General features: G+C 38.5%; 1 protein-coding gene across 4 annotated transcripts in view; it reads left to right on the forward strand.

Moving 5' to 3' along the window:
* The window catches only part of POLR2B (RNA polymerase II subunit B), a 49,099-nt gene that overhangs the window by 20,594 nt on the left and 13,105 nt on the right, over positions 1–15,400 (forward strand). For 3 of the 4 annotated variants that reach the window (XR_004350157.1, XM_032633727.1, XM_032633728.1), the window contains 6 exons: positions 1,213–1,356; positions 1,622–1,761; positions 1,860–1,971; positions 5,411–5,565; positions 6,432–6,630; positions 6,944–7,112. Coding sequence is in view for 3 of the 4 variants with exons in the window: in XM_032633727.1 (XP_032489618.1) it covers positions 1,213–1,356; positions 1,622–1,761; positions 1,860–1,971; positions 5,411–5,565; positions 6,432–6,630; positions 6,944–7,112 (919 nt within the window). In the remaining variant the exon portion in view is untranslated. The remainder of the gene's footprint in view (positions 1–1,212; positions 1,357–1,621; positions 1,762–1,859; positions 1,972–5,410; positions 5,566–6,431; positions 6,631–6,943; positions 7,113–15,400) is intronic. The other variant, XM_032633729.1, reaches the window with a different exon arrangement.

Consider the following 15,400-nt stretch of genomic DNA (forward strand, 5'->3'; position numbering starts at 1 on the left):
AGAGAGAAGAGAACAGTTCTTCCTGGAGGTGGGTCGTATGTCTTCTATGGACGTGGTAACATTTCACCAGACAGAGCAGAATGGGGTAGTACATTCCATTCTGTGGCAGTAGCGTGGTCAGAGTTGTGGAGGTGAGAGGGTGTTTGGCAATGTGAATGGAGTACAGGAGTTCTGGAGACTGATGGTAGGGGAAGGTCATCTGGGGCTTCATTGAGAAGAGCTTCAGAGTCATGCTGCTCTAGTTGGCAGGGAACTGTTTAATATTTTTTAATTCAGTGAGTGATGTGAACTTACCTATATCTGTGTTTTAATAATTCTGGTAACTGAGGAGAGTAGATTGGAGAGGACATTACAGGAGCTTATGAGCTGATGGCAATAGTATAGGTAAGAGGTAAGGGGCTGGTTTATTGCTGTGACATTGGGAATGGTTTTTTGAGAAAGTTTGAAAATAGAGTTGACAGGATATGTTTATTGTTTATTATATGTGAAAGGAGGAAGTCAGAGACAAAAATACCTTGAGATTTCTAGATGGGGAGATAAAGGGAAGGGTGATGCCATTAACAATGATAGGAGACTTAGGAAGAAGAAGGAGGATGGGTTGTTGTAGGGCTGGGGGATGTGGTGATTTTGTTATTAGGTACATTGAGCTTGTGTTGCTTGCTTTATATCCCTCTAAATATTACCTTACTTACAAGTATTACCTTGCTTAGTGTTCTGTAAGTGTTGAATCTCTGTGTTGGATTCAGAGGCCTCAGCCTGGGAAAATTTCTCGGATGGATTAGTGATGTCTGCTATGATCAAAGGAATGTGAGTTGGTAGCGTATAAGACTTACTGAGTGCCTAATGTATGCCAAGTGTACTGTTCTAGGTACAGGGATACAACAGAGAACGAAACAAACAAATAAAAATTCCCCACCTTTGTGGAACTAACATCCTAGTGGTTGGAGATAGACCGTAAACAAAACATTTATGTGGTATGTTAGAATTGTATGTCATATATTTGCCATCCCTGCTGTAAGGGTCAGTTAAGTTACAGGGGTGAATAAGATTATCCAGGGCAGGATGGAGAAAGGAGGGAGGGATGGGGACAGTTGGACACTGAGTGGATTATATGTAAAAATATGACTTGGCCTGATTCTAGTATTTGCCAAAAATGTGATAGTGTGAGTAACCGAAATGCCCAAACTTTAAAGATTTGCTATTGTTTTCTAGGTATTAAACCGCCTAACTTTTGCATCTACTCTTTCTCACCTGCGTCGTTTAAATTCTCCCATTGGTAGAGATGGCAAGCTAGCAAAACCAAGACAGTTGCATAATACGTTGTGGGGAATGGTGTGTCCTGCTGAGACTCCAGAGGTAATGCATTAGAATTTATGTTCAAGACAAAGTCCAACAGTAATCATGTAGGGTATAATTACTTTTATAAGAAAGTTTTTGTTACTTATAATTACTTATAATTTTATTTAACTATGTAGTATAGTTTAGAACTAAGATATTATAATTTTGTTCTTAGGAAGTAAGAGTATATTCTGAAATCAAATTGGAGGAAAATGTTTGTGGAAAAGAATTTGGATAGGCATGTTAAATCAGTATGAGTAATATGTACTTTATTTATTCCAAGGGCCATGCTGTAGGACTTGTGAAGAATTTAGCTCTGATGGCTTATATTTCAGTTGGATCGCAGCCTTCTCCAATCCTGGAATTTTTAGAAGAATGGAGTATGGAAAATTTAGAAGAAATTTCTCCTGCAGCTATTGCTGAGTGTGTATAAATACAATTTAAGAAAAAACTTGTTAATCTTCAGTTATAACTTATTAGAGGGTTACTAAGTGCAGAATGCTTTTGGTTTTGCATTTTAGTGCAACCAAGATTTTTGTTAATGGCTGCTGGGTTGGAATACATAAAGATCCTGAACAACTTATGAACACTCTACGGAAATTGAGGCGTCAGATGGACATCATTGTGTCTGAAGTAAGAGTCCTTAATTAATTAAGAGGACATGATCTCTGGGATTTCCAAACGAGGCATAAAGACTAGTGAAAGTTATCTTTGCATTGGTATCTTTCTTGAACTGTTTCCTTTGAATTGTAAAGTACATTTTCAAAAGTCTAGATGTTTTGAGCTAGATTTAATTATAAGGTATTGTTTGCTTTAATGCCTTAGATATACGCATCTAAAATTTTGACATGTAATTTGTTATTAAATTATATTTTGGAATTCAAATTACATTTTGAAGTAAAAAATTCTTTTGAGAATCTTTTTGTAAGGCTGACTACAGTGCTTTTAAAAAGCGAGTGAATATCTGATTTCTCCTTTGTCGGAATCCAGAGATTCATTCATGAAATGTGATACACCTCTATTAGATTCCTTTATGTTTAGGTGGATGTTGAAGAGCTCTGGGATTAGGATGGATTTTTTTTTTTTTTTTTTTTTTTTTAGTCATCAAAATACTGTATGAGCTTTATTCCTCCCCAAAATAGGGCTTTTGCTTTTAGTGTACTGTATTGAGGGCTGGGCTCAGGCTTTTGATTTCCCCAAATCTACACCTTTGGGTCTGTCTCGGTGAAAGTGGATTTGGAGAGAAACTGTAACACACTTAAGCTGACCTCCTGTCTGTGTAGCAAAGCAGAGAATCGAGGTTTGGCTGCTCCAGGCCTTCCTCTAGCAGGCAAACCCTGGATTTTGACCCAGGCCTATTCATGGCTTGAAGAAGTCAGGAACAGCATGCTTCACTTGAATGTGGCAGGCAAGGCTAAGAGAAAGCCTAAGAACCAAAATTGGTTGTGTTATTTGTGATTGAGAACTTTGTTAATGCCAGGTGTTTCTGCTGAGAGCTGCCTTTAGGTTTTCTGTCTTCTCTAGGATAAAATTAAATTCTTCATGCTGTTTTAGGCCTCTTTACCTTTCCATGGGCCCATTCCCTCAACCTGGAATGCTTGTGCTCCTTGTCACCCATGCGTCCTCAAAAATGGGTAATAGGGAAAAGGGTGCTTATTACTTTTTTTTAGGTAAATCTCACCAATTCTGCAAAACTCTAGTGTTAACTCTCGTCTCCTTCAGGATATTTCACCTGACCACCCAGTTTGATTTAGATCAGAGGTTGGCAAACATTTTCTTTAAAGGACCAGATGTTAAATATTTTAGTCTTGGTTTACCTTACAGTGTCTGGTGTGTATTCAACGCTGCTGTTGTAGTAAAAAGTAGCCATAGACAATACATAAATCAGTAAAACTTTATTTAAAAAAAATAGATGGCAGGTGAGGGCAGATTTGGCCTGCAGGCTGTTCGCTGAGCCCCTGATTTAGATCTATCTCTGTGACTATATGTGGCATATTTTCCTTAAATAACTTCTGGCAGAATGCTTATACCAGATAGTAACTGTTGATTTATTTGCCTACCTCACTTTCTAAACTATTAACTTCTCAGAGTCAGGGAACGTGTCTTAATATGACTTTGTATTTTGAGTTCTGAGCATGGTGCCTGACATGTAGTGTCTGACACTGAGTGTTTGTTGAAACTATAAATGGACCCTATGTCCTTGGGCTAGGCTCTTTAATCTCCTATTGGAGAGTGTTGTTGGGACCTTTTTAGTGGGAAAATTGTGTATATTTTTCAGGAGTCTAGTACTTTTTCTTTTCCTTCATATTTTCTGATAATCAGAGGTCCTCATTTTACCCATTTCTAATTTTAGCCTTGTGTTGGACCTGTTAGGCTTTCCTGTCAATAGTCCTCTCAAGAACACATATTTCCTTTGGAACAAGATACTGTTGGGCCTTTGAGGAGACGCAGCTCAGTTTATGTCTTCCTGTTAAGACAAGAGCTATATTCTATTAACTGTACTGTAATATTCTATATTCTATTAGGAATTCTCTAAGGATTCAAGGTAAGCATTTGAGAATGCCACGCATGGTGTTTTTGCTCATAAACACAGTGTTTCATCTCAGATTGTTTTCTAAGGACAGGAAGTGGGCTAGGAATGTGGGACTTATCTTCTTCTTGGCTTTTCACTCTTTACTTTGGGAGAACTTGGTGTTTTTGATCAAGCTTTTATGATTTACTATCATTTTAAAACTGAGTAACCCAAACCTTTCCTTTCTTAAATAAACCCAATCTTTAATTTCTTTCTTTTTTTTGGCTGCATTGAGTTGCTTGCGTGGTTTTAGTTCTCCCACCAGGGATCGAACCTGGGCCCCGGCAGTGAAATCGCAGAGTCCTAACCACTGGACCACCAAGGAATTCCCCACCCAATCTTTTCTTTAATAAAAGTATCCAGATGGTGATTTCACTTTTTAAAAGTACTTTTGTGTAGAAATACCAATGTGTTTTCCATTTCCCAACTCATTGGCAATTCATTTCTTAGTTGACTTTTAAGATTATATATTAGATTTAGATAATTTACTGAAGATTCTTATTTGTTTACTTCTTGACTTATTTCTTTTTATATTGGCACTTCAGATTCTGTAGTGCTTTTAATATTATGTTCTTTATTGTAAGTTTTCCCAAAATATTTTTGATGTTTTCCAGGAATATATTTTCTAGCACTATCCAGTAGAAATATAATGCAAGTTAACGTATGCAATTTATGTTTTTCTAGTAGTGATGTTAAAAAAGTAAAAAAAAGGGAATTCCCTGGTGGTCCAGTGGTTAGGACTCTGCGCTTTCACTGCCAAGGACGCGGGTTCATTTCCTCGTCGGGGAACTAAGATCCCGTGAGCCATGTGGCGTGGCCCCCCCAAAAAAAGAAATAGATGAAAATAATTTCAATATATTTTATTTGACCGGATACATCAAAAATATTACAATTTCAACATATAATCAATGGAAAATTATTAATGATAAATTTTATTTTATTTTTTTGTACTATCTTTGAAATCAGTGAGTAGTTTATACTTACAGCATATCTCCTTTCAGAATGGCCACATTTCAAGTGCTCAGTAGTGACATGTGGCTAGTGACTGCTGTATTAGAGAGCTAGACTATAAACCATTTGTCTTATAGGTGATTGTGAGAAGTCAGGCTTATTACTGGGAAAGCCTGATCAAGGCAGAGTGATATAGGGCTGGATATTGAAAGGTTACACATGTGAAGTACATGTAATTACCAAAGAGGGAAAACAAGAAAATAAGAAATATACTAGTATTTGTGATATCAAACATATATTTTCTTCATTTTAATTTATTTTGCATGACATTATTACCAGATGTTGTTCAGCTTTATAATTACCAAGGTTAGATATTTATCCTATATAAAATTTTAAATTATACCTAGGTTTTTAGTATATTGAACAATGATAAACTAAGATCTATTAATCTTATTTGATAATCTATTAATCCTGTTGTATTTTTAGCTAAGCCTTAATGATACAGAGAAAATAAAAGTTCATGAGACTGTTTTGTCTTTTTATGTATAGGTTTCTATGATCAGAGATATTCGAGAGAGGGAGATTCGGATCTATACAGATGCAGGCCGTATTTGTAGACCACTTCTGATTGTGGAAAAACAAAAGCTACTTTTGAAGAAGAGACACATTGATCAATTGAAAGAGAGAGAATATAACAACTACAGGTAAGAACATGCAGTTAGAAAAAAAGTTAGATATAATTCACATGCCCTAAAATTAAGCATTTTAAACCATGTAGTTCGGTGGTTTTTAGTATAGTCACAACATTGTGCAACCATTACCACTATCTAATTCCAGAATATTTTCATTGACCCGGAAAGAAACTCTGTACTCATTAGCAGTCACATTTGCTTTTTCTTAATTTTTGTTATCAAGTAAGAGACTTTTAGGGTTTTATTTAAGCGTAAAAGTCTTTGTGACATGGTAAAGACTACCTCTACTACTAATAAGCAATAAACTCTGTGCTTTCACTGCATGGGGAATGGGTTCGATCCCTGGTTGGGGAGTTAGGATCCTGCATGCCGTGTGGTGCGACCACCAAAAAGAAAGATAACCGATGTGATAATGTATAACATAATATAATAATAAATTTAATAAAAAGAATCTTTTACAATTTATTATTAGTGATATATGAATGTATATATTTTTATTGTTAAAAATTCAAAAAATAGGTGTAATAAAAATATATAAAAGCCCCCAATTCACACTCTCCTTTTCAGAAGTAAATACTGTTACCATTTGGGGTATTTGTTCTTCCAGACCTTATTTTTTGTTTTTATATACTCACCCTAGCCCCACAAGTAGGTTCTTTAGATCAGAGCAGAGCAAAACAAACTAACAGTAGTTACAGAGCCATACTTTATGTGTATTGTTCAGTAACTTGTTTCTTTCACTGTTAACAATAATATGCTTATTTTGGGACTCTTTCTATGTGAATGCATACAGATATAGGAATACTCTTTATTAAGTAGGAAGCCTAGTTAATTAAAATAGTTCAGGAAGTAAGGAAATTAAATGAATTCTTTTTTAGTTGGCAGGATCTTGTGGCCAGTGGGGTAGTAGAATATATTGATACTCTAGAAGAAGAAACAGTGATGCTCGCAATGACCCCAGATGATTTACAAGAGAAAGAAGTAGCTTATTGTTCCACGTACACGCACTGTGAGATTCATCCATCAATGATTCTTGGTGTCTGTGCATCTATTATTCCTTTTCCTGATCATAACCAGGTTGGTAGCAGTTTTTGATTATGCTTTGTGAGGAATTGGGGGAAGCAGAATAAAAATTAGAGATTAGTCTGTAGTTTTTTCTGGAAGAAAAGCCTTTTAGTGTAAAGACGATGAACTACCGCATTTAATATGCTTATTCTTGTGTTTGACTCCTAAGAGCCATAACTAATTATTCCAAATGGTTATCACTTATCTTTCGGAAAGAATAGGAACTTTACCAACCATATTTCTGATTTATGAAGTACCCTGTAAAGTCTGTTTATTTAGAAGTAATTAAATTTTCACCGATTCTGCTTTTCATTTCTACCTTTAGTCCCCTAGAAACACATACCAGTCTGCTATGGGTAAGCAGGCTATGGGGGTTTATATTACCAACTTTCATGTTCGTATGGATACGTTGGCCCATGTTCTCTATTATCCTCAAAAACCACTTGTGACTACACGGTCAATGGAATACCTACGATTTAGAGAGCTGCCAGCAGGTATGTTCAGTTTTGTTCTACATTTTTTAAGATCCTGCCATGCTTAAGACACTTTTGTGGGTTCTTTGGAGGGTTAATAAATGCATATGACACAGTCTCTATTCTCTTAGAATTTATAATGTGGTGGGAAAACAGCACAATTCAATAAAAAGGTAGATATATGTAAAGTGTTATGATGGAGTTATAGATTCCTTTGGAAGCACAGAGTGAAAGAAATGATTGATTCCTGTTGGAGTCTAGAGCCAATTTCATAGGGGAGGTAGCATTTTGGACTAGAGTAAAGTTGATGAAAGGGTATTTGAATTTGAGAGATGGTTTGAACAAGGTCCTGGGTGCATGAAGGCAACTGTCAGTATTTATGTCAGTTTAGTATGGCCTGAGTGGAAATGCATGGGAGTGATACTTGGTCTCATAGTGTGGAGATAGCAGGTTGAATTTTATTTGGAGAATGAAGAACTATCCAGCCTTTTTTTTTTTTTTTTTTTTTTTTGCGGTACACGGGCCTCTCACTGTTGCGGCCTCTCCCGTTGTGGAGCACAGGCTCCGGACGCGCAGGCTCAGTGGCCATGGCTCATGGGCCTAGCCGCTCCGCAGCATGTGGGATCCTCCCGGACCAGGGCACGACCCCGTGTCCCCTGCATCGGCAGGCGGACTCTCAACCACTGCGCCACCAGGGAAACCCTATCCAGCCTTTTTGAACAAGGAAGTAATACAGTTACAAATTTATTTTACAGTATAATTCTGGCAGTCACGTAAAGGATCGATTAGAGTCAGATACGGTATTAAGTAGGGAGGTAACTTAGAGGTTCTTGTAGTGGTCTAAGTGAGAAATGGTAAGGTCCTTATTAAGACATGAAAAAGCGTAAGGGCGTGAGACACCTGTTGGAATACACTTGTTAAGATTAACAGTTGATTACTTATTGGATGTAGAATGATGAAGAGAGGGGAGAAAGGAATTGGAAATATTGTTGGTGTTCTTGGCTTGGGTGATCAAGAGAGAGATACTATTAATAATATTGGGAGCATGTTAGAAGAAAAGAGGTTTTATTTATTTTTTTAAATCAATTTTTATTGGAGTATAGTTGATTTACAGTGTTGTGTTAGTTTCTGCTGTACAGCAGAGTGAGTCAGTTATACATATATCCACTCTTTTTTAGATTGAAAGAAGAGGTTTTAGATGTAAGATAATAAGTTCAGTTTTCAACATGCTGATTTTGAGTTGCTGCCAAAGCATCTCAGGAATGATCCTCCAACAGTGAGTTGCAAATGTGGTTAGAAAGAAGGTCAAATCAAGAGCTGTGAAGTTTTTGATATATTAATGATAATTATAGATTACTGTGAAATTGCTGAGGGAAAATTCAGAGTGAGAATAAAGCCAGAAAAAATAAAGTCAGGCACCAGGAAGAGAAATCCAGAGAGATTTGACATGTAGGTGATAAGGAGAAGAATCAGGAAGTTGCAGGAAGAGATTCTCAAGGAGACTGGACAACGGGTAAAATGGTGCAGAGAAGACTGAAGGGTATCAGTATTGAATATAAAGGAGACAGCATAGTTCTTTGGCAGAGTTGTTGTCTTACTGTATTATTAACGGAATTTTGGCTTTGACCCTGGATAACATTATTTAGTAAATGGACAACATTATTTAGTAAAGTTTGCCTTGTAAATAGTGACTTTAAATTATTTAATAGGGGATCTAACATTTTGATAGCAAATTCTCACAGGTTAGAATGATTTATTTTCAAAGTCTTCCACAAGGGGTTACTATTGTCTAGAAAAACAAAATCTGTTACGTTGTCTACAATGTGCTGGTATCTTTGGGCTATACTTGCAGTGCTGTGTTTTTCTTCAGCATTTAGATAAATTCTTTATGGCTAGAGAAGAAAAGAAACAGGTGAAGGATTGGATTTGAAATAGAATGTTCCTTTGGCACTGATACGAAGTGGTGAGGGCATGGCTGGTAGGGACTACAAGCCTTTCAGCTCTGTTATTGCTTCATGCCTTAATCTTGTTATCTATCTATATTTTAAAAAACTTTATTTTGAGATAATTTCAAGCTTACAGAAAAGTTGTAAGACTGTTACAAAGGACTCCTATATACTATTCATCCAGATTTCCTAGTTCACATTTTACCACATTTGCCTTATTCTTTCCCTTTCTCTTTTTTCTTGAACCATTTAAAAGTTGAGTTACAGACCTGAAGCTACATGACTAATTAATTAATTAATTAATTAATTTTTGGCTGCGTTGGGTCTTTGTTACTGTGCGTGGGCTTTCTCTAGTTGTGGTGCATGGGCTTCTCGTTGCGGCGGCTTCCCTTGTTGCGGAGCACGGGCTCTAGGCACACAGGCTTCAGTAGTTGTGGCATGCGGGCTCAGTAGTTGTGGCACGTGGGCTCTAGAATGCAGGTTCAGTAATTGTGGCGCACGGGCTTAGCTGCTCCGTGGCATGTGGGATCTTCCCAGACCAGGGCTTGAACCTGTGTCCTCTGCATTGGCAGGCGGATTCTTAACCACTGTGCCACCAGGGAAGTCCCACATCACTCTTTAATTCTTCAGTGTATGTTTCCTAAAAAAGACATTCTCCACAGTACAACCATCAACATCAGGGGGTTAACATTGATACCCATCTAGTCAGCAGTCCCCAATTCAGACTTTGCCAGTTGTCCTCATAATATCCATTATGGGTCTAGGATCTAATCCAGGATAGTGCATGTCTCTTTAGTCTCTTTAATCTGGAACAGTTCTTTAGTTTTTCCTTGTCTCTATGACCTCCACATTTTTGAAGAGTCCAGTCAAGTTACTTTATACATTGACTCTCAATTTGGGTTTGACTATTGTTTCCCCATGATTTATATTCAGGTTATGAATTTTTGGCAGTACTAGCATAGAAGCAGTGCTGTATTCTCAGGGCATGATATCAGGAAGCATATGCTGCCTCTGTCCCATTATTAGTGATTTTAACTTTTATCATGTAATTAAGATGTTGTTTGTCAGGTTTCTCCACTTTTTATTAATTATAATTATTTTGTACTTACTAGGTAAGTAATAAGTCTTTGTGAGAAGATACTTTGAGATGATGTGAATAGCTATTCCTTGTCACACTTTCAGTCATTAATTTAGCAGGTGATTATTGCCAAATGGTGGTTTTCTAATCTTATCATTCCTCCCTGATGGATGCTGAAATTGTCCCAGATTTTCCAATGGGAGTATCTTCAAGATGACTCCTGATAGGTCCTCATTGTTCTTCAAGCACTTCCTTACATTTTGCCTCATCTTGTGCTTTTCTTCCCCTAAACTTGGACTTGGTCATTTCTCCTTTTAGGATAAAAGAATAGTGTGTAGAAACCAAAATCTGGGTGCTAGGTGTGCTCCTTGCTATTATAATGTCATCATTTCTAGGTCTTCTCGGCTGTTGGAACTAGGAAAATATATGTATGCATATACCCCTCCCCACCTCTATCTATTTTTATATCTCTATATACTAAAGAACCATGAGTTCATATCAATACCATATCTCCCATCCCAGTACAACACCATAGTGTTTATTTTAGAATTCCATTCTCTGACAGTGAAAAACCTGGCTCCCTTTGTCCTCAGTATATTTAGTTATTTGCTCAATCTATTGATGTAACCAATCTCCTGACCATCGTGGCTGAATTATTAGCTCTGGCCCTGCCTAACCTGCCAGCTGCATTGGCCAAATTCTAAGGGGCTTAGGAGCCCTAAGGGGAAGGGGCTAATAGGGTTATCTTAAGGAATGTCTTTGGATTAGTATCATTCCTATTTCTGTAGAGTACTGTTTCTTTGGTTGACATCTTCTGGGAGCAAAGATCCTTGTGACAAAAGTTCACCTTGACTTAAAGTGGGTCAAGATACTTAGAGCCTCCTTACTGCTGAGCTGAGGTTTGAAGTAGGTGGGGACAGAATGGCTGAAAGGGTTTGAGCCTGGCAGACAGGTGGGTTGTAATCCTAGATTTCACATGTTTATAGTCTTTGAGATCACAGATACTTTTTTGAAGTTACTAATATTTATTGTGTGAACCACCACCCAAGGCACCATACACGTTATTTCTAAGCATCATAAAAGCTTTGTGATGTTTTTTCACCTACAAAATGAGAATAATAATAGTACCTGCCTCATAAAGCTTTTCTGATGATTAGATGGTTAAATCCACTTAAAACTCATGGCTTAGTGCCTAGCAGTTAATAAGGGAGAAATAAATGTTAACTGATTAGTGATAGTGGTGGTTGTATCATCATCTCTGTTTTACAGATGTGGTGACAGGATCAGAAAGGTTATTTGCCCAAAGTTTATACAACTTAATTTGAAAATCCAGAATGTAAACTCTGGTCCTTTTTTTTCCCTTTTAAACCAGATGTACACCTTCCCCCCATTTCACTTTCTTGTGCTGTTTCCTCTTCACTACATTGTTTCTTGATTTGGGGCTTTTAAGCTAAGAAGAAAATATTAGACATATAATTCAGAAGTTTACTGTTTTTAGCTAAATTTAGCTGATCTTTCAGACTTGCCCAGATACCTTGGATAAAGGTTGTAGGATGGAGGGGGTTGCCTCCTGGGCTGTAGTTGATATAGCAAGTGTGGGTGATCCAGGGATTGTCACATGAGAGGAGGAAAGCCCCACAAGGGCCAAGACAGTTGAGCGCCTATAGGCTGTGACCTGGAGAAGAGGGAGGGCATAGGTAGCGCTGCACAGAAACATGAGGACGTGCTAGGGAAGTCTTGCCCATTCCATGTGTCACAGATGTCACGTATGTCCTGCTCCTGGCTCCCTAGTAGTAGGATCATATTACATCTCCCAAGACCCTGGAATTTCTGCCAATTCCTGACTCCTTTCAGATCCCCCCCTGCCATCAGGATCTTGCATCTTTATGTACTTTTTCTGTGTTATGCAGCTTGACTGTGCGTGAAAATTAAAATTCTTCTAGTTTTCTCAGACAATCCACACAAAAGAGTGGTGACTAGTGTGGATATTACTAAAGATTCCTTAGAGGAAATCATTTAGATTTCAGTTTTCATTGCACACCTGAGGAGAGACTATTTGACTTTTCTGATCTCTGAAAACTCTTCTTGGCTCCCTGCTATTGGGTACTTTATCTATGGTCCTTCCCAGGAAGGACTCAGCTTCCTTGACACTGCCTTTCCCTTGGAGGATTTCTTACTCCCCTTCCTCTCCCAGCAGAGCATTTTAGTTTTTCCTGCTCCAAATACAGGTACACAAACCCATCAGGGTGCCCAGAACAACAGATGCCCTCTTGTTACTATGATCCTTCTTTAGAGAGCAATCAAGGTTATATTTAGTACACAGTGTTTCGTGTTATCTGTTCAACAGAGCTTGCAGTCTCAGATTCCTACAGGCTTAGGCAAGATTGGTGAGTAGGTGGAGTTGAAGAGAGGTTTTGCCTTTTTGCTGGGGTTAGCCCTATTCAGCTTCAGCTTTGGTTGTGATGTGTACGTGCAGACCCAGTGATGCCAGATCTGACTTTTCAAGAAAAGCTTGAAATCTAAGCTTTAGTGTGAATTTATTTTTTAAAATGTTATGGTCAGTGCATTTAAAATAGCTAGTGGAAAGCTTTCTGTGGCACAGCGGGCCATAGAAATGTAGTTGTTAAGGAGGAGCAAATGTGGAAGTTAGGGAGGAGGGCCTGCTTTTTGTGTGTATCTCTTTCTACAAATCTGTTCCTACCTTGGGTTGGGAATTACTGAGAATCAGAGACTTGGAGGAGTGTGTCTTTAGTGACCCAGACTCAGACCAGCAGTGCTGCCACCCCTTACCTGCACTCTGCTTATGAAAACTTTTGCATCCCTGCTGTACACATAAAAGTGTGAATGAATGGTGTGTCTCCTCTTGAAGGGTGGGTTGTGTTTTTTTGTTTGTTTGTTTTTTTGCGGTACGAAGGCCTCTCACCGTTGTGGCCTCTCCCGTTGCGGAGCATAGGCTCCGGACGCGCAGGCTCAGCGGCCATGGTTCACGGGGGCAGCCACTCCGCGGCATGTGGGATCTTCCTGGACCAGGGCACGAACCCGTGTCCCCTGCATCGGCAGGCGGACTCTCAACTACTGCGCCACCAGGGAAGCCCGGTGGGTTGTGTTTTGAAAGTTGAATTTAGCTTTAAGGAAGCAAATATAAACAGTTTATTCAGAACTTAGATAACCAAAACATTCAGTCATCCAGATTTTGGTTCCTTTGTATTCTGTAGTCATAGTTTTTACTCCACATTTGAAATGTTTAGGTCACAATATTATGTTACTGTAGCTTTAGAGTTGAGTGTGTTTCAATTTTTGGAAAATCTGATGATTCACGTTATATATGAATTATGTTCATTGAAACCCCACCCAGGGACTTCCCTGGAGGTCCAGTGGTAAAGAAACTGCCCTACAATGCAGGGGACTCGGGGTCGATCCCTGGTCAGGGAACTAAGATCCCACATGCTGCGGGGCAGCTAAGTCTGCGTGCCATATCTACTGAGCTCGCACGCCCCAACTAGAGCCCACGTGCTGCCAAACTACAGAGCCCACGCGTTCTGGAGCCCATGTGCCACAACTACAGAGCCCACGTGCCCTGGAGCCTGTGCGCCACAACTAGAGAAGAGAAAACCATGCCACAACTAGAGAAGCCCCCGCGCCGCAACGGAAGATCCCGCATGCCGCAACTAAGACCTGATGTAGCCAAAAATAAAATAAAATAAAAAAATAATAAATAAATCTTAAAAAAAAAAGAAACCCCACTCACATTCAACAATCATTTCTTATATTGCAATCTACTAGTTTATAGAGTTTTCAACTTTTTTCTTCTTTAATACTTGTTACTTTATTTAAATATAATTTTAATTTTATATTGTAGTTGATGTACAATATTGTGTTATTTTCAGGGGTACAGCAAAGTGATTCAGTTATACATATATACATATCCGTTCTTTTTCAGATTCTTTTCCCATATAGGTTATTACAGAATATTGAGTAGAGTTCCCTGTGCTATACAGTATATCCTTGTTGATCTCAAACTCCTAATTTATCCCTCCCCCCTACCCTTCCCCTTTGGTAACCATAAGTTTGTTTTCAAAGTCTGTGAATCTGTTTCTGATTTGCAAAAAAGTTCATTTGTATCATTTTTTTAGATTCCACATATATTCCAAATATCATATGATACGTGTCTTCCTCTTTCTTACTTCACTTAGTATGATAATCTCTAGGTCCATCCATGTTGCTGCAAATGGCATTATTTCATTCTTTTTTATGGCCAAGTAATATTCCATTGTATATATGTACCACATCTTCTTTATCCATTCCTCTATCGATGGACATTTAGGTTGCTTCTATGCCTGGCTATTGTAAATAGTGCTGCAATGAATGTTGGGGTGCATGTGTCTTTTTGAATTATGGTTTTCTCTGGGTATATGCCCAGTAGTGGGATTGCTGGGTCTTATGGTTGTTCTGTTTTTCATTTTTTAAGGAATCTCCATACTGTTCTCCACAGTGGCTGTATCGATTTACATTCCCACCAACAATGCATGAGGGTTCCCTTTTCTCCATGCCCTCTTCAGCATTTATTGTTTGTAGGTTTTTTGGTGATGGCCATTCTGATCGGTGTGAGGTGATACCTCATTGTAGTTTTAATTTGTATTTCTCTGATAATTAGTGATGTTGAGCATCTTTTCATGTGTTTGTTGGCCATCTGTATGTCCTTTTTGGAGAAATGTCTGTTTAGATCTTCTGCCCATTTTTTGATTGGGTTGTTTGTTTTTTTTTTTTTTTTTGCTGTACGCAGGCCTCTTACTGTTGTGGCCTCTCCCGTTGCGGAGCACAGGCTCCAGACACACAGGCTGGGCGGCCATGGCTCACGGGCCCAGCCGCTCCACGGCATGTGGGATCCTCCCGGACCGGGGCACGAACCCATGTCCCCTGCATCGGCAGGCAGACTCCCAACCACTGCGCCACCAGGGAGGCCCGGGTTGTTTGTTTTTTGATGTTGAGCTGCATGAGCTGTTTGTATATTTTGGAAATTTATCCCTTGTCAGTCACTTGGTTTGCAAACATTTTCTCCCATTCTGTGGATTGTCTTTTCATTTTGCTTATGGTTTCCTTTTCTGTGCAAAAGCTTTTAAGTTTAATTAGATCCCATTTATTTGTTTTTATTTCCATTATTCTAGGAGGTGGATCCAAAAAGATATTGCTTCGATTTATGTCAGAGTGTCTGCCTATGTTTTCCTCTAAGAGTTTTATAGTGTCCAGTCTTACGTTTAGGTCTTTAATCCGTTTTGAGTTTATTT

Source organism: Phocoena sinus, chromosome 5, assembly GCF_008692025.1.
Source record: "Phocoena sinus isolate mPhoSin1 chromosome 5, mPhoSin1.pri, whole genome shotgun sequence".
Lineage (NCBI taxonomy): Eukaryota > Metazoa > Chordata > Mammalia > Artiodactyla > Phocoenidae > Phocoena > Phocoena sinus.